This window comes from Stegodyphus dumicola, chromosome X1, assembly GCF_044657685.1.
Source record: "Stegodyphus dumicola isolate Sdum_Otavi_A_Nest chromosome X1, ASM4465768v1".
NCBI classification, from domain to species: Eukaryota; Metazoa; Arthropoda; class Arachnida; order Araneae; family Eresidae; genus Stegodyphus; species Stegodyphus dumicola.
This window is the reverse complement of record NC_140780.1, coordinates 164,760,549-164,785,111: the sequence shown is the minus strand read 5'-3', so window position 1 is coordinate 164,785,111 and position 24,563 is coordinate 164,760,549. Positions and strand designations below refer to the sequence as shown.

The following is a 24,563-nucleotide window of genomic DNA, read 5'->3' as shown; positions in this document are numbered from 1 at the left end:
AGAGGATGATTAGGGGGATAGTCTGATGTATCGTAAATGTCGCTGCGATGTTTCATATCCTCATATACATCCTTCGTACGAATTTCATACGTGAGAGAATCTGTGTCAGTGAATAACAATGACGCATTTTCTCCGTACTCCTTCTTTATAATATTGTAATGGAAGTTGTACATCAGAATTTTACTTAATTCCAAAATCACAAAACCTACATAGATTGGTCGATTCAAAGTGAGGGTGTTTTTCAATCTCTCCACTGCAACAAGATTCTCACTGAAAATTTGGAATCGTTTAAAAGTGGGACATGCTACCAATTTTTCTGCCTTTTTCCGTTCATTCACAAGTTGCACGTTAACATGGTTTCTTATATTTTCCATAGTTTTACCATAGATGGAATTATTCAGTAGTTTAAAGAAATCTTTCTCAAAAGCAGATTTTGAGTTCTTGCGTTGTTCTGTATTAAAATCAATATATGGTTTTAGCCAGGCCTTCTGCTTAAATTTCAAAATCCTATGTACGGCAGTCAATCTCAAACCTTCCTTTAAATAAAATTGTAAGTTCTTATAATACACAATATAATTTTGTTTATGCTTCAAATTGGGGATTAATTTAATTTGGCTATTGAAATTTTGATAGGGGAGGATGTTTTGAGAGAAAGGAGAAAGATCTTCTAAATTAATTTTTAACTTTTCAGGTGCGAGAGGATAATCATTATGAGCGTCATGTAGTTCAGGAGGATACTCCAAATCAACTTCTAAAATATAACCTTCTGTTGAATTTTCACTAATGGAAAGAATCCATTCAGGAGTTACAGCTTCCGCAGAAATCCATTCAAATTCGCCATAGGGTAATGCTTGCGACATCGCCCATCCATACAGGTTATTTGCATCTAGATACATGATATAGCTCTCTGGGTTTGTTGAATCGTAATTTGGCATATAGTGATTATTTGCCTGCGCCCACCGCTTTGTAATCACTGAAATTCCCCCTCGTATCCCCTGTTCAATGAAGAGATGCATATCTACATCGGTTAAAAGTTCTAGAGGCTGCTCAATCATTTTTAAACATGCTTGCCAGGACAGACCGGGTGATGTCATTACATGAGCACAATCGATTTCATAAAATTGCAAACACAATTTCCTAAAATTTTCGAATACGTCTGCCAGTTGTAAAACGTCTGATTTCACGTACAAGTCGTGATATTCCCCCATTGTACGGATGTTGAAGCTGTTCCATACTGCCTGTGCATGTTCGTAATCTGACGCTGAAATCTCCTCGTCCGTTAAACTATTGTGAAAGGCGGCAGGAGGTGGTAACGCCGTCTCTTCAAACATCTCAAAGGACTGGATGTAATCGTAAGGGTAAATGCCCTTTTTCAAGAGAAGAGAAAGATCCCCTTCTCTTACATTTTCCTTTAAAATGTTGAATTTTTCTGCAGGCAGATTTTGTACCAGTTTTTCAAGAGATGTATTCAAAAACTGGAAACTGTCGATGAATTGTAAAGAAACTTTGATCTTATTGTGTTTCTTGCTAAGGGCAAAAGTGATATATTTTTCCATATTCGTAGCGATGACTTCAATTTGATGGTCTTCGATCTTTCCCAGTCCCTGCATTATATGGTGAGCGTCATAATGCTTCAAATTATGGAAGACCACCGGTATCTTTTTCTGCAAGCGATATTTCAGATTGCATAAACTGTGTAATGCTCCTCTGTAATGTCCCGTCAAGTGATCGTGATCGCGAACGCGATCCTTATAAAGAGGCTTCTTACACAGATTGCAAATCGTAGCCGTTAAAAAGTCCTGCTCTTGTTGGGGTGTCATAATTAATGGAACGATGTGAGTTAATGTTTCCGCAAGTTCATCTTTTTCACGGATGATATTTTGCAGAAAATTATCTACCGCATCTGATCCTCGATACACGTGAGCAGGTTTTAAACTTTTGCCATCGGGACCTATTATGATGTAAGCGTACCCGCAAGCTTCATGCTTCATAATGGGTTGTGTGTATGAGGTAGCATGACTCGGTTCCGACGTATGCACTTTTTTGACGATAGCCTCAAAATCAGCATATATGATATATGGAATTGGATGTTGGAAATGTTGATTTCTAAATGAAAGAAATTTATCTTCCTCCAAAGGCATTTTAATATGCTGCGGTGAGTGTTCTTTGCAGAAAGTCATGTGCTTTTTTAAATTTCGCTCTTCCGAAAATCTGTGGAGACAGCGATAGCAGTAAAAAGTGCATGCCTTAAGACGTGTTAAATCTCCCATTAACCGCGAAAAATTTCTAATGAGGCAATAATGACTGCCTCCTTCATTAGAAATGTAGAGCAAATTAATACAGTCCTCATTTTCTTGAGAGGATACATAGAGGGGGAACACTTCATCATCTTCATATCCGAAGACGTTAATACGGATATTATTCAGTCTTTCAATGACTGGTATTTTCGTGACTGGAACGGGACACTGGATCTTGCCTAATTTAATATCTGCTTCATAGGGTATGTAATGACTAACTCGTTCAGGGTTATTTTTCCAGTGAATCTTCATTTTATGTGCTAGTAGACACCATACGAAGCATTTTAAGTCCATGTTCTGGATATTTAAAATGGCTTTCTTATCAGCCAGCTTTTTGGGAAGGGGGATGTAACTACTCGGGGCAAGCGGATGATATTTTGCCACACATAAATCTAATTGATTTATTTTATCGAGAATCCATCCCGATCCCCGCTGAGTAAATGCTTCGAAGGACTTTAGGATTTTTTGAAATCCCTCTTCCACATGACCTTCCACAGTTTCCTCCATTAATTCAATACCACATTTAGATCGGAAATGGGGGGGCAATAGTATCTAATTCCCCATCCCGTGTTGTGCGTGTTAAATGAACTTTTGCCACGACATACCATTTAATAGCAGATTTGTCGGCTAATTCTTCTTGTAATTTTGATGTAATTTGGGGGCGCATCTCTTCAAAACATAACAAAAAGTCGGACGCATTTTCCTCAGAGGGTGTAAACGTATGTACACTAAATACGTTTAAAGCACCTTCTTTCCTCATTTTTTTCACGGGACGATAGAGCGCATCGACCTTCCTTTTAGCGTAATGAGCCGTGCGCACATGTAGCAATTCACTCTTTTGAGTGAACACTTGGTCGCAAATATTACAAGAGTATTCTTTAGAAGGCTTGATATGGATCAAAGCATGACGTTTCAAGTCAGAATTTCTTGCAAATGCTTTCTGACAAACATCGCAAGTAAAACTTTTTTCTCCGGTATGAGTTTTCATATGTCTGGTTAAACTCTCCTTGCGGGTAAGAATTTAGAACAGATGGTACAGACCTAGGAAAATTAAAGGGGAACCCTATAAGTATATATCTTTTCAAGGTGTATGTTACATATTATATAAATATGCGTCACGCAAAGTGTAATAAAAATTTCTCATCTACCCCAACTATTTCACATAACACGCTTAAACATAACAGATATAACTAAACATAGTTTCCTCAAGATTTAAATCCTTTCGCATTTAACTCAAAGATACGGAAAAACATGAAGTGAATAATACCCTGAAAGCGAGCAGTTAAGTGAGAATCTTTACAAATACGGAAACGATCGCTGATAATGATCAGGTAGAAACTCTTCACAAAAGGGTCACGTGTGCAAAGCTGGTTAAAGTCACAAAGCAAGATTGCCAATTGTATCGTTACTTAAAAGATAACAAATAGAATTCTTCTACCCCAAAACAAGAATATATTTTCAATAGAAAGTGTGTATCTAAAATATTTAACTAACTACCGATATTTTTTCTTTTCTAACATTTAATGTATACATGGATTTACGTTGCATTTCAAGTACTGAGAAACATAGTTATTTCGGAATTTAAGATTCATTCATGTCTTAAGCGTGTAACGGAGAAGGATTATTGTTAACATACTACATTTTCTGATACCGTACCGCTACCTTTCTTAAAACACAACAACTTTGCAAATTATATGCAATACATAAAACTGAAAATGTAATATCAAAAATCACAACTATACATATGTAATTAAATATCAATACCTCTTCAAGAAACATTTATCAGCGTTAACTAAGTTCACGTTATAAGTTTAAACTTTCGAATGAGGTACTAAAACTTCAAAACATACACTGATACTAAAAATTCACACCGTAAAATCATGTAAAACATACCTAACAAACTGAAAAACTTAATCTGTAATAATCCATTTTAAAACTTTTCCCTAACATAAGAGGTCCTGAAAGAATGATCCACCCTAAAATAATTTTTGCAAAATAAAATATTTTATAAAAAAAAAAAAAAAACTTACATGTTCCGGAACCATACTGATTATCAGATCTCCAGCAACATCATTTTCAAAAGTTGACATTTTCAATTTAGAAAATATTAATGAGGAAGACTTGCTCTTTCCGAGATTGTCGAGCGAACTGACTTCTTCCATTTCTGAAACACCTTTTATAGGGATTAAAGAATGTTCTCCAACATTCCAGATTTGTGTAATCTGAACCAGGATAACCCTTTCTTTCGAATACAACTTCAACTTCCATTAACCCTTATCATGATAACGTGAAGTCTACAACGCTTATCAAGGATCTTCCTTCACTTATGTATGTATTGTCAAACTTGGAATAGCAACAACAACCTTAAGATAATACATTCTTTCGCATATGATTATCAGAGTTTTAGAAATTTTCCATTACTCTATCATGATAAGTGGATGATGCTTTTAAGATTCCCCTTATGCATATATGTAATGTCAAACTTAAGAATAACAACTCTTTCAAATAAGTTTTCAGTGATTATCAGAGTTTTCCATTAACCTATCTTACCCTGATAACGTAATATACATATGACGCCGGACAGACTGTCCTTCCCAAACAAGACAAGACAAGAATGTATTACGATAAGTGTTGATGAATTATATTGGTGAAGATATATTTTTATGTATTAATTTTAAAAATATAAGAGATTCTTTAAGGCAGGAAAAAATTGTTCATTTATTTTGTGATAGGTTTTTTGAATCGAAATGTTATGAAGATTATAAAAATGCATTGATATAAGTACAGCTATTCTATTTAAATTTCTGTGTTTGGTTGATGTTATGACTATTTTTTTTTCCTTATGTTTTTAATAGAAATATATTGAAATTTTGTTTTAATTTTAAAGCAAACGTGTATATCAAATGTCAGTAAATGGATATTGCTGTTAATTTGACATTAACTAATGAAAGAAAATTCCAAGTATATTTTATGTATAATACAGAAATTTATTCTTTGAAAATAAATGTATTGAAAGGTAAAAGCTTCTTGGTGAAATGAATGTTTTTCATAACATTTAAAAACGATGTAAAACAAATATTGATTGTAGAGAGAAGAAAGAGTCTATATATAAAAATAATGATTTTATTCATTTAATAAGGTTCCCATTTTCGTGGAGAACGTATATGTTTTACAGATTTAACATGCAATATTTTTTTTTCATATTAACATCATGATTCTGTAAATTTTCATTTATGATATAATCCATTGGCATGTTGATTTCAGTCAAGGCTTTTAAAAATTCGTTTTTAGCAGGAATATTAATCTTTTTCTTTTTGGTTGTAAAAATGATATTGAATAAGTCTATAATATTTGAGTGCTTAATTTTTTCCTTATGATAAAGTACCTCGCCTTTATCATTCCACTTAAGAATATCAGGATGTCGCTTTAAAATAGCTAATGCATTTTGTGCTTTTCTTCTCATTCGTAAAGGTACACTGTCTAAGATAACAGTAGAATAATCAGTTACAGTCATCTGTTTGTCGCCGTCTGTCACAGATGAAGGGGCTTCTTCCTCTTTCACTTTCTTGATCTCAGCTGAATCGTCTAAAGAATTTTGTGAGTCGTCTTTAGGAGGTTTAAAGGGTGAATTGTATTCCTTTAAGTTCAATTTCTTTTGTAAAAGTTCATAATAACGCACTATTTTCTCACGATCGTCAACTGAACTGTTTAAAATATGCATCATGGCTTTATCCAATTCACTTAACTGTTTATCAGAAATGGTATGCTTTGTCATCATCTCTTCTGGAACTAACACATATTTCTTAGTGAACTCCATTGATTAGTCCTGTAAGAACACTGAGAGCAGCAGGAATCAAAACGTTTAGAAAACCTCCTTTTTGTAAAATTAATTTTCGTTTCTTCACAAGAGAAATCTTACGATTTCCTAATTTTCGTAAAGTTGTTTTATGCTTACAGAGAGACTTCTTTTGTTGCTCCGACAATGGAACGTTTCCTTTGAGTATGTTTAAACTACATTCGCATATAGCTTTTATGCAATTGATATTAATTTTCTTTAATAGCTGTTTCCGTAACTTTAACGGACAAATGTTTAACAGCTGTAACTGTCTTAGCTGTTTCTTGACCAGCGTCATTTTATAAAATGATGATGCATTTTATAAAGCTGTTGTTTTTATTATTTTTTAATAACGTTTCATTTGATAAACATACTGTACTTGGTTAGGTAAAATTTGGGTGCGTAAACGTAATTCTTCCGGAGTTTCACTGCGCAGATCAATGAATAAATAAGAAAAAGGTTTCTTGGTTGCATCTTCATATACTTCTTGAAAAAACTTTAAATGACGCGGAAAGAGCTGTTTTCCTAAATGTACGATTTGACTGACATCTCTTCTGTTTTTACACAAAATCAAATAGTGTGCATTTAAAGTCACTTCACGCATTTCTTTTCCCTTGTGAAAAAAGTTTTGTGTGATAAAAATAACGCTTAAATTTAAATGATGACTTCCTTTTGTAAATAAGTTAGTCAGACGTTTATCATTCCCACATTCACTCATCAAATCGTCTATGATGAATAATGTGTTGGAACCTAAATATTCTTGATATTTAATTGGTAAACCTTCGACAAAAGTAACATTCGGTATATCATTATACAGAGGTTGGTAAATTCCATAACACCATACTACTTTATCGGGAATCGTTGAAAACATTTCCTCTTTATACTTTAACAGTTCTCGTACAAAATAGGTTTTCCCACATCCAGTGGGTCCCGAAATCACCATTGTGAAAGGATGTTGTAGCTTTGGAAATTCCATATTAAATGAGACAAGACACATAATGTATAAAGTTTAAATGTATTTATTGATAGAAAGAAGATCTTACATGAAATTTCTTGATTACAAAATTATATACTTTAATATCATTAGATATATGTTGAGGTATGAAAGATAACAATATATCATTGAGAGATTGTCCACGACATTTACAATGTAAATAGTATATGCAATATTGACCACATACTGCTGTTACATTAGTTTGGAGAGTCATCGAATTAAAGTCCATCTGTGGAAATCGTTCTGCATACTTGGCTATCGGTCCAGGAAAATAGGATGGGTCATGTCCATAGGAATCGAAAAATTCTAAATGCTGTGGGGATGAAATGTAAAAGGCTAACCAGTGACTACCGGATTCAGATGCACGATCTACATTAGCTATAAAGCAACTTGGATATTTCTTGATCTCGATAGGGAGTCGATCACTTGCAAAAACTCCCAGAAATGCTTTTCGTGTCTTTGCATTCTGAGAGAGTGCTCTGTTTATTTCAAGGCTGTCCATTGCTTAATTAGCAAAATCGCATAGTACATGACGAGATTTTGTTATTTCTATCACGTTTTGAAATTCTGCATAGACTAGCACCGAGAGAGTCACAGAGAGAGCTTTAGCAAATTTAATTTCTACTCGCAAATTACCTTGATGCTGTAAGTTAAAATGAGATCCATCACACATATCTGGAGTTAAATCGAAAGCATATAACACATGTCCTTTCACAAATTCTTCTCGAGATAAATAGATGCCTTTGTCGCGATTAAATCCAGAAAATAAACTGTGGTAAGCACGCACATAATGATTAGATTCGAAATCAAGGTCCATTGGTTTACATGGAACGGGTTGTCCATCTACATAAATCGATATAAAGTTGACATGATGATGGGCAAACAGAAAGGGATTCATTGAATATTGTCCATTCATTGCAGCATTTTCTACACAAGTAATAATGACTCGCTTGGGCATCAATCCTAAAAATACATTATCTTGCATAAAAGACCAACTTCCCTTAGATACTGAATATGCTTTGCATAATACTCGATCTATAGGGTATTTAGCAGAACTTTTTTCCAACGCTTTTACATGTCCGAGAGAGACTCCAGGGTTTACTTTTACTTTTCTGATAAACAAAGAAGCATGATCCAAGATCACTTTATAATCGGCATCTTTCTCAGTAGAAACTAGACAGAAAGCAGATTTACTACGCACCATTTTAATTTTCACATCAACTAAATTTAACATGAGTCGATTTTGTTGGAAAATGTCACAATGTAATTGTCCTATCAAATCCACACTTTGACTGTTTTTTATAAGTTCACCGCGAGCTTTTAGTCCAGCATCCGCATCTTGAGCTAAGACATCTATTTTATTAGATGAAGTGTCTTGGAAAAATCCTTCGCAGGTGAGTAAACTTTTCTTTGCATCTTCCCCATAATTCAATAACGTTTCGATGAAGGCTCTATAGGGATAGGTATTTGTCGCAGATGAAATGTTTCTTTCATTTAAACTTACATCTACTTGCGAAAAGAGAGAATGTAAAAATAAATTTACAGGGGCAACCGGTTCTTTGTCTGTTAGATTGGATCCGTCTGCCTTAACTACTTTAACTTTCACGTGTATATAAGAAGCAGCTAGATCAATATAGTCTTCACCACTGCCAGAAATATTAAATTCGATAGGTCCTCCATCTCGTATATTTGCGAGAGGGTGATATTCCACAAACTGTCCTTTTTCTATAGCTGTTTGCGTAGGAGGAATGGTAAATAAATCTAATTCAGATTTGACGCAAACGGGAGAGTCTCGATGTATATACGAAGTCATACTTTTTTTTTAAGAGAAAATATCCTGTGCTTTCACCTTCTTTGATCGGTGAAAAATGGTACGCTTTTTCCTACGTTTCTGCTTTTTATTGACTCGTCCAGAACCAATCATGTTCTTCACTTTAGTAGCAGCTTTATCCGTTAATATATTTCCGGCTTCTTTCAGTCGACGCTTAGCAGCCTCTTTTACATCTTGTCCTTGTGATACATCATTTAACAAATTCAGTCCACTATGCCATACTTGTTTTCCAATTGCTTTGGCTCCTGATTTAATAAGAGGTACGGCAGCGCGAAAGAAGGATCTGAATAGACCCCCTAATCCGTATCCTCTCTGATAAAGATTACCTTGATAATAATTCAATCCATGTCCTGTTTGTTGTACATAATAATCTTCAAAAGATTTTTGACAACACTGATAAGGTACATACATTATGACAAGTATTTTTGACGGAAATGAAGTTTCACGTATGACCTTCCTCGTTCAAATGGCGTAAATGCTCCCATATGCGTTCTTATATCGATTTCCAAAGTGTCTATCATTTTCCGATTCACAGGTAAATAATGAGGTCTATCAAATAGTGCACTCACCACTTCTCCATCGCTACCAGTTACTCTTACAATTCGAAGAAGAGGAGCTAAAACATCTCCTACGATTTGAGGTTCCACAATATCCGTATATATCATTAATACACGATAATGTGCACAGGGGTCGGCTGCAAAAGGACTTTCTACAACAGTTTCGGAACTATCATCTGTAGATGTAATTTCCATAGGTTCAAAACCTAACATTTGTGCTAACCCATCATGTAAAATCACTTTAGCGTTATTTTTCACTTTGATTTTCACTCGTTTTGTTACTGGGTTATAATTAAATATTATTTTGTTTTGATGTTCTTTAATATAAATAGCTTTTAAAATATCAGGTACTGTTTCATAACATCCTGGAGGTAATCTACGACCTAACATTTCACCATCTTTCTCTAAAACAAATCCAATTAAGTTATTGTCTGCATTCACATTGTGCCATGTGTGCGGATATAGCAATTCAACCAAACCAACTTCCCACATACCTTTTAATTCAATGGGAACAGGTAAACGTGTTATAAAATGTGAAATTTTATTTTCGGGGAAATAATTCATAGAGCTATCGCTCGGAAGTGTTACGTAGAAACTCATTTTCACAAATGATTCGGATACAATATTTTCTCACACTTTATATCGAGAGTAAATTAGAAGCTGGAATCCATTGATTGAATTTGTCGGGATAACCACGATATTTTACAAAGTATTCTGTCTGTTTCTTACGCATACGTTTCTTTAAAATTTTTTCAATGCGATATTCCTCTTTCAGTCTCACTTTCTGCAACTCTTGTGCATAAAACGTTCCTTTTACTGAGTCTCCAAGTAAATCTTTAATTCTATACACGGCTGGATGTCTTTTAACACACTCTGTCACCACAAATAGTTCTTCCGTCCAATTGGTTTCATAGCCTTTTTCGAAAGTAAGCTTTAGTTTGGAAACACGTACCACATCTCCTACAGCGAATATACATTTAGAAACGTTAGAAGGATGATCTTCATACAAGGTAAACCATACATCACTCTCATTTTCTGAATTGACTTCTATGGGAGCTCGCTTTATACTTGAATGAAAAGTAGCATTATAACTTTCTATTAATTTGTCCAAGACATCTACATATTTATACGTATTTCGAGTCGTAAAGTATTTCCACATTTTTGTTTTCAAAGTGCGATTAAACCTTTCCACCACGGATGCTTTGGTAGTATTGAATGTATTGAAAAGTTTAACTTGATTTCTTTTTAAAAATTTTATAAACACTTTATTTTTAAATTCGGTGCCCTGATCCGTTTGAAGGAATTTTGGTTTACGTTGACTCATTATTTTTTGAAACGCTTTCACAATATCTTCTCCTCTCTTTTGTTTCAGAGGAACAGCCCATGCATATTTGGATAATATGTCAATACAGGTTAATATATATCGATAACCATCATTATGATCACGTAAATGTGAAACATCCACTAAATCAGCTTGCCATTGTTGATCTATAGAATACACGATTACTCTATTCGTTGGAAATTTTCGGCGAATCGGTTTGTGAAGCGTGTACGCATCTATTCCCTCTAACCATGTTTGAATCTCTTTCCTGGAAACTTTACCTCCTGCAGCACGATGTAAAGCTTCAACACCACCAAAACTTGCAACATGAGCCGGATCCTGATACGATAAATTCATATTCATAACCTATTGAATTATTCTTCATATGGATAATGATAAATTCCCACTGTCGTTAAGACGTAGCGTAAAATCAATAGGAATTTTATGAAATTCTGTAAAAATATAGATGGATGATAAAATAACACATAAAACAGTGTATAAACACACCGCAACGGTGGCTTCTCTTGGGGCAGGCATAATTGCAATTGATGAGCTGATTCAAATTCCATTTTCTTATATAGGCTTTTTTTACCTGAATCTGAATGTATCCCGTCAGCTTAGTGGTTAAAATCTTCAAACTACTGAGCTGGTGAGATATTTTGTTTGAGAGTTCAATTCTATATTTTGAATCATACAACATTTTTTTAATAAAAGAAACTTCTAAATAAATTATTTTCTTTTTTCGTCCCTAGAGGACGCCATGAGCAATTCCTAAATAAATTATTTTCTTTTTTCATCCCTAGAGGACGCCATGGCTCCGTTGCCAAATTAAAAAAAACTAACTTTTAATGAAAAGCAGGAGGTCTACAACTCAATCAGCTATCTACCAACACCTCAACTCCTCTCGTGACCACGCCTCCTAGTGTGATGACGTTGCCTTTGGTCCCGCCCTCTGTGACGTCATTGACCACGCCCACACCGCACACCGCGTGCAGGTGAACCCGTATTTTTATACTACTCGTATTGCAATACGGATGATAGAGTTGTGAAGCATTAAATGAAGTATGTCCTGTTGTCTTTCTAGGTGAAAAAGTCTGCATATAGTTTTCGCGGGCGCATAGATTCGGATGGGATTATTGAGAATGAACTAGTGCTGGGTCTTTCGGTTTAAATTAGCGTTTCTGCAACTCTAATCGTTGTGTTTTGCATTTGAATCTCGTCCAACAATGACAGGTATTTTATCGGGAATAATGGAGAAGAGAACGCTGTCAATAAGTGTATTGCCTGAGGTGGTACATTGCAAAGAGAAAGACGTCTCCGTAGTATGGAAGAGTGGCTGAAGAAACCATGATCTCGTAACCTTGCTGTTGTCCTGGGTGATTAAGCAAGAGGAAAATTTATTATTTACATAGATCAAGATTCTTCCAGCTCTATGACGAAGCCTGTCACAACCATAGGAATATGATTCGTGATTTTCATAATTTTCAATTTATCACTCTCGTGGCGTGTTTTTCAGTAAGCAGACGAATGTCAGTATCATTATTCAGAATGAGGTCGTCGTGCTCATCAAGCTTGTTTCTTAGACTGTATGTATTTCATACAGCCATTTAACTGTGGGAAGTACAGTTCGGCATGTTATCCAACATGCAATGATGATTTCACAATGGAGTCTCTGTTTCTGAAACAGGTTTTTCTTAGGTACTTTCTGCGAGATCGCTAATTCCAAAGTTCTTGATATACAGGGTGATTCAGAATTTATCATCAATATTTGGCGAGGAGGTAGGGAATATTAAAAGAAGGAGATTTCGCATAGGAAAGTATGGGTGCAGACGAACGCATGGTGGTGTAGAGGGCGCTGTATGTACACAACTTTCATACATAAGCACAGCTGTTTGACGTGTACAGCCAGTCGTCATTCGACTATGTGACTTTGCAGAAATAACATGAACCAGTATACGTGGAATGAACTTGCAGATATGCATGTAAATGCCAGGCATATTCCAGAAGGTCCGATTGTCCATGCAACGCCGTTGTGAGTCATGCATTCTAGCACATGGTCAGCAGTTCGAGCACCTCTTGTAAGCCTGTAAAACCGATGCAAAGAAACGTTACATGTAAGATAATAAATGTTTTTTTCCTTACTACTTCCTTTTTATGTGTTCTTTCAATTATTAAACTGGGGTCATTTTGCCCTACTACATGGCATATGCGCCCATGCATTCCTATGTGAAATCTCCTTCTTTTCGTTTTCCCTACCTCCCCACCAAATATTGATGATGAATTCTGACTCACCCTGTATTTGATAAGGACTTGCAAGTCTTCTAGAGCTTTATTAGGGTCACTGACACGTTTTTGTAGGCGCGGCAAGAGCTTCTGGGTAACTTTTGTTGGAGATCGGAGTAATTTCTATGATTAGATTTGTCAGAGTTTAAGAATTTTGAAAATGTTTCGAAAACATGATATTTCATGATGAAGTTGGCACTGCGATGTACCCTCTTTTTGGGGGAACAATCCATTGAAAATGCGGGCTGCCATACTTGGCACACCTGGAGTTATGTCTACACGCAGTTTGAGTACGATGGAAGGAGTATCAGTGGTAGTACTGCATGTGGCCAACGCGAACACTGTATGACACGCTCTTTACTTCAAGGAAATGCATAAATCTAATGTTGTAGATAGGTCATGTTCTGTCACTTTTAGAGGCAGCAATCAGGAATAATTGTAGTTTTGTACATTTCTCAGTACTTCTTTATATCTATTGCTTAGTCTTCAACAGTTGATGCCCTAAGGAAATTATTTCTTGTTAGATATCATCTGCTTCGGTGTATGTGGAAAGCTTTTCGATATTTATGTTAGGGTTGCATTTTCCAAGCAAGATGAAGGAGTGATATTTAATTTAATTTAATTAATGAATAAAAAAACAGCCATTGTTCTGTGAGTCTGAGGGTTTCTCACACATACTTTAAAATGCGTGTCAGGCAATTTATTTCTTTTCCAGTCCATGGTAATAGCAGCTTTAATGACTTTTATGAAGTCCTTCCGCACTTATACGTAGAGTCTTAGACTACAAAATGAGGCATTCTGGCAGTCCGTATCGGGTGCTGAAATTCTGTATTATTTGCAATTTCAATTTCCGGAAGGGTTTTTTGAATCCCTTGAAGGGTTTGAAACATTCTCACATGCATTTGCATCGTCACTGGAGCTGTTTGGAATGGGAGCTTCATCCATTTGTTCCAAAGAAGCAGAGGGTGGGGCCTGTCAAGCTAAGTGATGGGTTTGGCTTTTACGTCTATATAAGACAGTAGACGTTTTAGGACTTTTGGTTCTACCTTTTCATCTTCAGAGTTAACGTTTTCTAAAAGGATTCATTAAATGAGTTTTATACAGAAATGTACTCAAACGTTGGGCTCAGACGCTTTATTGTTGGATCACATTGCTTCATCTTCAATGCGCATGAATTCGGTGGTTGTAGTTGCATTTTCATCATCAGATTCGGGAAATGGTGAGAGTAGTGGTAGGAATCCAATATGGGCTGATTCGTTATAAGAAGGAACAATCATCAATTCAATAGTTTTCCCAGAAAATATAGCAGGGTGTGAGCTAAATTAAGATTGGGAATCCTTCCATTCTAATCAGTACATCTAGTTCGGCAAGTTCTTTTACGGTGATGAATCCAGTTTCCTCCTTTCGTGACTGGAATCTGTAATTTCCTCCTCTGCAATCAAAGTCTGAAATTCGCTATATAATTCAGATCCAGATTCAAGTCCACATACTTTCAGAAGCAGACAGTAAAACCGTTCAAATGTCGAAAGAACCATTTTACAGCTCTCTTGAAACGAAGTTCCAAGTGTCAGCCTTTTATGAGCAAATAATACGAATACGCAGGGCAGAAAATCAAAATATTAAAACAATTGGAATCTCACCTAAAACAACTGCACAACTGCTTTCATTCACTCTCTCCCAGCTTAAGAATTCTATACTTATATCCATTAAGTAATTTGCATCATGGTGAGAGTTGACAAAAACTGAAGTGATAGTGTAGATAAAATAGTATAATAATTGGGTTAATCAATATTAAATCTTCAAAAATCCAATCTGAATGTTCCGAAAGATCATTTAGTTACTTTAAACTCCCATTATCGTCAATAAAATATTTTTCATTGTTTTCAAATTTGAATTGTGTTCCCTTTTAAGTGTTTGCTGGCCCACAAGCGGCAATTAGGTAAAATCATTGAACAGTGGTAATGCAGCAGGAAATCATATCCGACGAACGGACTGGCTTCATGGGAGGTTTCGGGGTTTTCTTCATCTGTAACGTTAATATGAAGCAATCTGTCTTAGAAAGGCCTCCACTAAGACATCCCTCCTCTTAGATAGATAGCCCTCCAGTGCTTTGCCGTAATCCAATTATTGCATTTGGGAAATGTGATCATCTTTTTTTTTACTATATTTTTGTTCTAAAACTTTTAAGGTATAATAATCAAGTATTTTGATAAATGAAATATTACAGTAAAAGTAAGGAGTTTAAATACCATACTCTGCAGAATAATAAATAATCGGTTTAAATTAATTATAATAGCCGTATCGAGCTGAGCGATTTCAATTAGGATTTCATCTACTATTCTGGTTATGGACTAACGAATATGCTTGAAAACAAATATGTAATAATGTATTACTAAGAATGTCTGTGGGGCACAGCTAACGATATTATTATTTCAAGGAAATTCTGAAAAAGGGGGAAATAACTTTCTCAGAATTGCTGCAAGACAGAATAAACATTCATGTATATTTGTTTTATATATGCATGCATCAAAATAACCATAACAATGATCTGTAATCAAATAAAAAATTCCTTTATTGTCTGTGTTAGGTATCATCGTCAGTCACACTGATATCTTATCAAAGCAATGTCAGAACTCGTAGTTTACGGAACGGAGCGTAGTAGTAATATCACTTCATACATACTTCACAGTCACGTGGTCTATCACGTTTTTGAATTTTGCTTTGATTGCTCGGAAAAATTGAAATTGAAATTCCTGTTACCTACCCCACTGATAAAGGCTGTAATAGCACGATATTCAAAAAAGGCTTCTCCTGGGAGAATATGAAATGACAGATGACCTGGAAAGATCGTCGTCAAATAGCTTGATACGCTACTTATAATAGTTAACAGATAGTTTTTGAAAGATATTTATGCGCATAATTATAATCCATTCATATGGCATAAAATTCCTTATATCATCTTCTATCTATAAAATTACTTCTATACAGAACAGATGAATTGTTTTTCCGTACAGTTTCTCGCGTATGCCTGCAAGAAGGATCTCTCACAAAATGAAGAATTCTCATTCTAGACAGCAAATCTGTTTTTTGTTCGCTTGCTACATCCACATAGCACAACACTGACCAGGTTTCAGATTTTTCAACTTTCTGTAGGTTAAGAGCATGAAAAGGAATTTAAGTTATAAGGTATTTCTTCCGCCTTCTTAGCATGCCTTCGTAGTGTAGTGGTCAACACGTTGGGCGCGTATTCCAGAGGTCCGTCGTGGTTCGATTCCCGGCGAGAGCGTTTCTAATTTTTCATGACACCTGCTTCCAAAAAATACCTAATGTCTCTACAACGTGTCCAAAAATTCACAGCATTAACGTAAATGTATGCAATGAAAGCGGAAGCAGAATTTTCCAGTCAGTTGGATATCTGAGCACATTCTTCACTAAACTTTCCAGAAAATATCGTCAATTGTTGTTTAAGAAATGTAGTTGAACATAAATAATCCATTCAGGATATAATTGATTTGTTCGGACATAATACTGTTTATAAAGGCTGACAACATGAAAGAAAACTTTTTTGGAAGAAGTGTCATAAATATTAAAGTAATATAACAATTTTGAGGTTCTTCATTTTCGATTGTTAGTCTAAGGAATGAATTAAGAAGCAGTTTTGAGTTATGTAAGCTGTATGAAAAGCTTTGAGGGAAAGGCTGAGTAAAGAAGTTGCCAAAAAAATGCCAGTTGTTTGATAATTTTAATTATCAAACAACTGGCATTTTTTTAACGTTTGATAATTTTAATTATTTGCTTCACCATATAATTATTAGAAAGGGAAACTCCATCACTAAACTACACAGTGTTTATGCATCCTTTCAGACCAGAAACAAAACATTTTTAATGTTTTGTTTCTGGTTAATAATTAATTAAACAGAAACAAATTTAATGTTAAATTTGTAGTTGAAGCTAAGATTAAGTGGAGAATACAGATAATTTCATAGATTCTTATGATTTAAAAATAAACAATTAGATTGCAGAGGAAATGACTAAAATACCTAGATTTACTAGAGTTCTATTTGAGGTCTTTTGCAACCTATTCCTTCTTTCCTTATCCTTTTTTTTATTTGATTTATTTATTTATTTATTTGGACACACTAGACACTTGAAAGAATAACAAAAAAAAAAAAAGTAAATAAATAAATAAATGAAGATTACCAAATGTTCCGTATTCTTTATCAGAAATTTAATTTTCTTTGACCCTGGGGAAATACGGGAGAAAACCAGAATAAAGCTATGTAGATCTGGCTCTAATCCTGAAAAGTTAAAAGCACAGGGGGCAGGAAGTAATGCTGAATATCAGTCGCCATATAATTTAAAAAATACATCCCTGAAGGCGTTGCAACTGATATGTAATAACGAGGAAGATACTACGAAAATCGATTTGTCGAGCGTTTAAAGGGAGACAGTGCGTTAGAGGTATTCAGACTACGAAGCGTTGAGATCTTTCGGGCCTTGCGTTTCATTTCTCCCTCTTCCACAGCCGATTTGCATGGGTCCATGGAGGTAAGAAAGTTCTTACTTCCTACTACCTCCATGCATGGGTCTATTTTGCGCGGGAACGTTTCGATCCCATGGGTTTAATTGTACATTTTACAACCAAAATTAAATTCTTGTTACACTTCCTTTGGGACAACGCAGTAGGCTCAAATGTTCCTTTAACTGACGGCATTCTCAGTGGAAAGAGTGATGTATGGAAAATAAGCAGCTAAACGATTTGATCAGATACTAATCGATTTGATTTAAATGACCTTACTACGAATATTTGGCATATTATGAAGTATAAAAAGATTCTAAACTCGATGAAATATAATCAAATGCAATGATGCATGCATTTTCGGACGCTAGTCTACAAATATATGGCGCAGTAGCTTCATTTAAATTAGCTCCAATTAGCTAACTGGAGCTAATTCGTATCTCAAATCTTTCAAAGGAATCCTGCAAATATGTATAATTTTTAATTTGCATTGAAAAGACCTAAAGCTGGCTTAAATCCTGAATTTTTTCCAATATAAGTCCGAAACTTGAATGACTTTCGAATTTTTTGAATAACAGACCTTTCGAATTCTTCGAATAAAAATAAGTAAATGATAAAAGAAAAAAAAATTCTAATTTGATATTAAAAATTTTCAAATAAAATAGAGCTTGTTATTTGCTGATGAAAAACAAATATAAGAATATGTTGTTTAAAAATACACCTAAGTTCAGTAAAAAGATGCGAATAAAATTTTAGCAAAAGAAATACATAATTAAACTCATGAATTTGAGATTCATCTATTTTTTGATTGATTTGAGATTCATTCATTATCATTTTATTTAACCAGTCATTAATATTTTCAGCCTGTGCTATCATTTGTCCTTTCCGTCTCCTCATCAAAATGTAAATTTAGTTTTAAAATATTTAAAATCAGAGTTTCTGATTGTAAGACAGAGCATGTTTCTGCCTCTCAAAGCCACGTTACTAGGTGTTGCTATCTCTGACAAGATCGTAATTCTTCGGCGTACGTTATAGCTGCTGATATTTAAATTGTTAAGCCAGTGAGAAATTTTGAGGCCATTTCGCGTTAAACAAATTGCGCAGTTGTTTACTGCTTAGCTTAGTTTAAATTTGAATTTGACTGTTACTTTAAGTTACTTTGCCACAAATAGTTGTTGATTTGTAAACACAAGACATGCAATTTATGTTCAAGTCCAGATTTAATAAAAAAAGTTTGTTTTTAAACCTCCTTAAGACTTTGCAGTTCTTTTCAGACACAGAGATAACACGCTCTAAGTCTGTTAGGAGTTTGGACTTAGTTTATGCTACAAAGAACACCAAACTCTATAATTTTCTAAATCGAATTTGATAAACATATTTGAGTAACAGCTCTGACCTTCAATTAATAATTCAAAATTTAGCAACCGTAGCCGAATAATTCAACAGATTTGGAGTTATGTTCCCTTCACAGCATTTATACCTCGTCCTAAGTTTTTAGAAACATGCAGGAGATACATTTACGCAATTATCGAAATAATTCGAGAGATTGTTTCGAGAATTTTCAACAAGGTTCAGAGCACAGATTACTTAAGTGGTAATTTTGACAAATTTCGTTAGATACCATATTGAAACAGTGTCACACGCATTGCTGTCAAGGGGTGAATTTAGTGAATCAAACAGTGAAATTTCAACAATTGCATTAGTTTTTAGTGAATCAATAAAACTAGTCTTTCCAAAATTCTGTGTTAAACGTTCGGTTAGATTCGAATAATATAAGATTTTCTTAGGGTAGATTCGAATAATATAAGAATGCTAATAATAATAATTAAAAAAGCAAAGTTTCGAGTTTTGAAAATTCTGATCTCTCTCTCTCTCTCTCTCTCTTTGTTTTTTTTTTTTTTTTTTTTTTTTTTTTTTTTTTTTTTTTAACTATTTATTTTAATGCAATATTCCTTTCTCGATGAGCGTATGCATGAGTCAGTTTCCTTTAGAAAAGTCTTTTACGAAGGCATTCCTCCTCTTTCGTAGATAGCCCTCGTATGCTTTGGAAAATTCGAGCAAACCTTTTTAGAATAGTAATTTTTCCGTAGTACACGCTGCCTGTTTAGCTTATTTATTTTACTCATTCCAGCAGATTGTGCATGAATTAAAGAAAAAACACGGGATTTTTTTTACAAATTATTGCTTTATTCTTCATAGAAATGAAAAGATTTTTACCTTGTTGTATTCGGAAAGACCATTATTATTCCTTCTTTCGATTTTAATGTACTTCTGTTAAAACGGTTTAAGAATTTTAAACGGGGGGAGGAAATATGAAAACCAGAAGGTAATGTTTATTTTCCCGTTTGAAAAAAGAACGCTGAATCGCATTGTGTGGTAGTTTCAAATCAGTATCATAAAAACAAATTATTTTGAACATACAATAAGAGAAATAAAAGTTCTTATTTATATTTATATGTAACAACGTTAATTAAACAGAAAATGCGAAATTCTTATTAACTTACTTAAAATTTTTAATTTCATCAAAATCTGTTTCATTCCTTTTAAAACCATATAAGGAATTGTCACTCTAAGAAAATCTTGCTGCGGCTCTCGAAGTTTCCTGAAATCTAACATATGGTTCCTACGGTCCTGAAGCTTGGCCACCCCTGCCATAGGCGTTCCATTGCTGGCCTGTAGATGTCAGTTTCTGGATACATTGAATTAAAAGAAAAGAAGCTATCCGCACCTTCCCTGAGAGATCATCAACAAGGAAATAAAAATTTTAAAGTATCATCTTCTTGAAGAAGAGTCCAGAATGTTTTCTAAGCTTGCCGAACACACGCAAGAATTGTGGTATATATCGGCGGGTGTGTAGACATGAGTGGTATATATCGGCGAATACCGGATAACCAACAAATATAAATTTTTTAATTAAAAAAATTTTAACAATAAAATTATTTTTGAAAAGTTTTTGAAACTGTACTCTGAAGGTTTTATATATTGTAAGATGCTTATTTTTAATTATATCTCAGTTTCAGAGTTGGTCATCTTACACAGATGATCGCCGTGAAACGTGCATAGATTCCTTTTCTAGTCTTGTTGCGCATAACCTTGCTTTATTTTAATAACGAATAAATAAAAATTCGGTAGATAATTTCTAACCAGCAAAATTTGAAACATAAATTTAAAAAAAAAATCATATTATTATTATAGCTACTTTCCTTTTTTAAAAAGCAAATTTAGTACAATATTTTTTGTGATTGCCTTCCGTTGTCACGCTCTTATCAACTATTAAATTCGAGGTTTTCATATCAGTTACACTAGATAATTCTAAATATCAAATTTTATTTGTATATATATGAAATTTAAAATAAATTTTAAAAAACCCTCTAACTATTTCTTTGACATCTTAACTAGTTTTAATATGCATTAATATGCATAATATGCAAAAAAAATTATTTTTGGAAAATAACATAAACATTGTGATTAAAAAGCAAAATTAATTAGCCCAGTTTTAAGGTTTCCGAAAAGTCGTTCCATAATCTTTCGTTGAAGATTTTAAAAAATCCGTGGTTAAGCTAAATAAGAACTTCTCAAAAGAAATTATATTTTAGATCCAGTTGAAAATCAGTCAGAATTAGAGACTGGGACATAGCGTGAAATGGTAGATTTTGGTGAGTGTATTTGACTAGCGACTATACTTCGGTAGAGCAAAGTTGAGTGTAGGATTGCCTCTGTCCTCTGATGTTAGAACTTAGTTTCTCGGCAGAGTAAAACGGCCTTGCGGTGCCTAACAGGCTTACTGCCCACTAATTAATTGCCGCGGTTATCAGTTGCTCTTTTTCCCATCTGGACGGAACGGATTTTGAGTTTTGTTAAGACTAAATTTTGCCGACCATCTTAGGCTGAAAGTACTTCACAAGGCCTCTGCCTTATAGGATGATGATGCATTGCCTATAAAATCACCAGCTCTGTTGTGAGGTTTGATAAGAGACTTCCCTGAACTTGTTAGAAATTTCCCAGGAATTAGTACTACTGAACAGAAGACATCCGAAAAGACAACATGCAACCCCAAGATTCAAATGCATCTATTGATAACGCTACAGCGGCTGAGAAAATGGACTTTCGGGTGTACCGCGAAAAGCGAAAGCATTGCCCAAACTCCCCACCTATATGACGATTTCAGCGTGCAATCGGTTTTCTGTACTTCGTTCTGAACATGAGGATAATGTCTGAAATGGCGAAGATTTCTCTTCCTTGACGGAAGCCCTTTTAAGAAAGAATGCGAACTTAAAGAAAGTACCATCCGCAAATAACGCGGATTTACATCCGATTCCGCAAGCCCGTTTTTTTCTGTTGGAGGTACCCGGACCCGCAGAAATCAGGAAAAAACACGAACATCCCAACCAATATCAGAGGTGAAGCAAAAATGTAGCCAACTCATTGATTCTCAACCGATGAATACGGAAAGTGCTGCCCAACCACGTGACAACAACTTCGAATTTCCCAGACAAAGTTCAAAATTGCTAGATATCATAATTAAGGACTTCGAATGAATGCACTTGGAGCGATCTCACCAAAGCACTCGATGAGGCAAAATTGCAGGATTATAAAGCCCAAATGAAAGCTGAGAACAAATTTCGCATCAAAGTCCAGTACAGACTCTCATCGCTAGGTAACTGCTCTTCTCGACAATAAAAATATTAAATTCCATCCTTGTCAGCTTTCATGTGGTAAGGACATCAAGGCCGTGATTAGGATCCTCCCAGGTAATACGGACGCTGTAGACATCCCAACTGAGTTAATAACCCTTGGTTATCAAGGCAAATTAGATTATTAACTGTCACATAGTATGATCAGTTTTCAAAAATTATTCTGAAAAACCATGATTTCGAAACACTCTGAAATTTATAATAATCAGGCTAAAAACACAGAAATTCTTGACGCAGTTAACGCCATATAACTTGTATTTACCATCTTAATTCAAGCCAAATTAATATATTTCCAAAATGTATTCAGCAGTTTTATCATCAGAGATCTTTTCTAAAAGAGTTAACTTTAATATAAAAAAGGACAGTATTTTAATCTCTGCCAGTAAATATAATATTAGACAATCCTCTGGAAAATATGAAATCTTATAAAATTGCTTTAACTAAAGCTATGTAAAATAGTGCTCAGAAAGTCACATCTAAGAATATAATTTAGCACGTTTACCTGTGTTATGTTCTTCTAATGAAAACTACCTGCTCGAAACTACGCTTATTCTCGACGTCTTCCTAAGGAACAATGCATATATTATCGTAAAATTCTGAAGTGCATATTTACGCAATCATTTTAAGGGCGGGGAATTGATATCAGCGGTTAGTTTGATTTACCTTTTCCAATAAAACTAGGTGATTTTTTATGAACTATTGTTCTTATGCTATAAGGAACAAAATAAAGCAAAGCTGATACGAAAACAACGTATTACAAAGTTTGGGATGATACATTCTGATTTGCTTAGCTTACTAAGCATTAAATTTAGATAAGTTATTTAATCTGCTTATTCCTCATGTTTGAAAAAAAACGTTACGGCAAATTAGAGAAATAAAATGTAGTGTTTTCAACTTTGATCATCCTCATTAGGTAATCAGTTTGAAAACCGAAGGCATTCTTCCTCTTTGGCAAATAACCTTCGCGTGCTTTGCCGTATTCAGTTTAACAAATTGCACACGCTTAGCACATTATTGAAATTCCTCTTGCAAAAAAAATCAAATATTTATAAAGTAGATCTTCAAATTCAATTTTAAAATGAGTGGAAAATTTAAAAAACATAAAAATGTTTTTATTTTTAAATATATATAATTTGAAACTCAAAATTATTAATGAACTGAAAGGATAAAAATTATTTATCATATAGTTTAATGGAAACAAGTGATTAAATAATTCTCTTTTCAAAAATTCATCTATAATTTTCTTCCACTAATAATACGAGTAAAAGCGTAGGGTGCCCTTGATGAACTTTTAAACAAAATATCTTCTCTTTTTGACACTGCAAATTGATTACTGGATTTCATTATTATTTGCTTTAATTATTCCCCCATGCTTTAACTAATCGTGTTATAAAATTGTAGATGAGTTTGGAAAACAGAATTATCTAACCTCTTATTCCCAATAAATTAGACGGTAAATCATTTTCCTCCTCTTAGTTCATTAATGATTTTATGAGTTTTAAATAAAAGCTTATTTTATAAAATCTTTTTTTTTTATATTTTTTTAGCTTCATCTTTTTATTCTTAAGTCTTCAATTACATTTTTCAATTTAAAAATCATTCTCCAACAATGAACAATACTCTTTTATTTCCAATAATTTCTGTTTCATTAAATGGGCGAAAATATCTAACGATTTTGTTAAAAAATGAGAAATCCTGTTCAAATCTCATATGAACTTCATTTAGAAAAATGTTTTCTCCCTATTCGATGGTTTAAACTACACAATTCTGAGAGTTTTAGTTCATTTGTTAAAAGAAGATATGTGCAAAGAATGGTTTCAACATTAAATTTAAAAACTCTGAATCAAATTTGGCAAAAGCTGCTGTCATAAACATTTTATTGTCATCCGTATATGTATGCAAATTTGAACTTAATAGCTTGCTTATCAGGGAATAGTTTAAAAAAAAGGATGGCAAAGTTTTGTGGCAGTGAGACAAACACTCTTTTCAAAAATTCAGTTTAAAAAATTCAGCTAGTTCAATAAAAGCTTCTAAAAAAGTGCTAGTTTTAACAAATCCTAGAAATTCGCCTGATTAATATTTTTTTAATCATTTTTGTGTTAAAAGGGGGGGAGTTTGTTTCATAATCTTCAAAAATTTCAAATCTTTATAACGGGCACCTTTTTGAATGTCACATAAAAGAAACATAATATTACGCTGAATGGTATACTACCGGCGATAGCAAGATGCCAC

The 24,563-nt window shown here is 34.1% G+C and overlaps 2 protein-coding genes across 4 annotated transcripts in view; both read right to left on the bottom strand.

The window, feature by feature from the left end:
• The window catches only part of LOC118194808 (facilitated trehalose transporter Tret1-like), a 74,789-nt gene extending 51,823 nt beyond the window's left edge, over window positions 1-22,966 (bottom strand). The window contains exon 1 of one of the 3 annotated variants that reach the window (XM_035366010.2): window positions 22,834-22,966. The gene's annotated coding sequence lies outside the window, so the exon portion shown is untranslated. Of the gene's footprint in view, window positions 1-4,327; window positions 4,484-22,833 lie in introns of those variants that run through there. The other 2 variants (XM_035366011.2, XM_035366013.2) reach the window with 2 other exon arrangements.
• Window positions 7,632-8,939, bottom strand: LOC118187449 (uncharacterized protein F54H12.2-like). Its single transcript, XM_085808236.1, has one exon. The coding sequence runs from the start codon at window positions 8,937-8,939 to the stop codon at window positions 7,632-7,634; it is 1,308 nt and encodes a 435-aa protein (XP_085664362.1).
• Window positions 22,967-24,563: the final 1,597 nt, after the last annotated feature.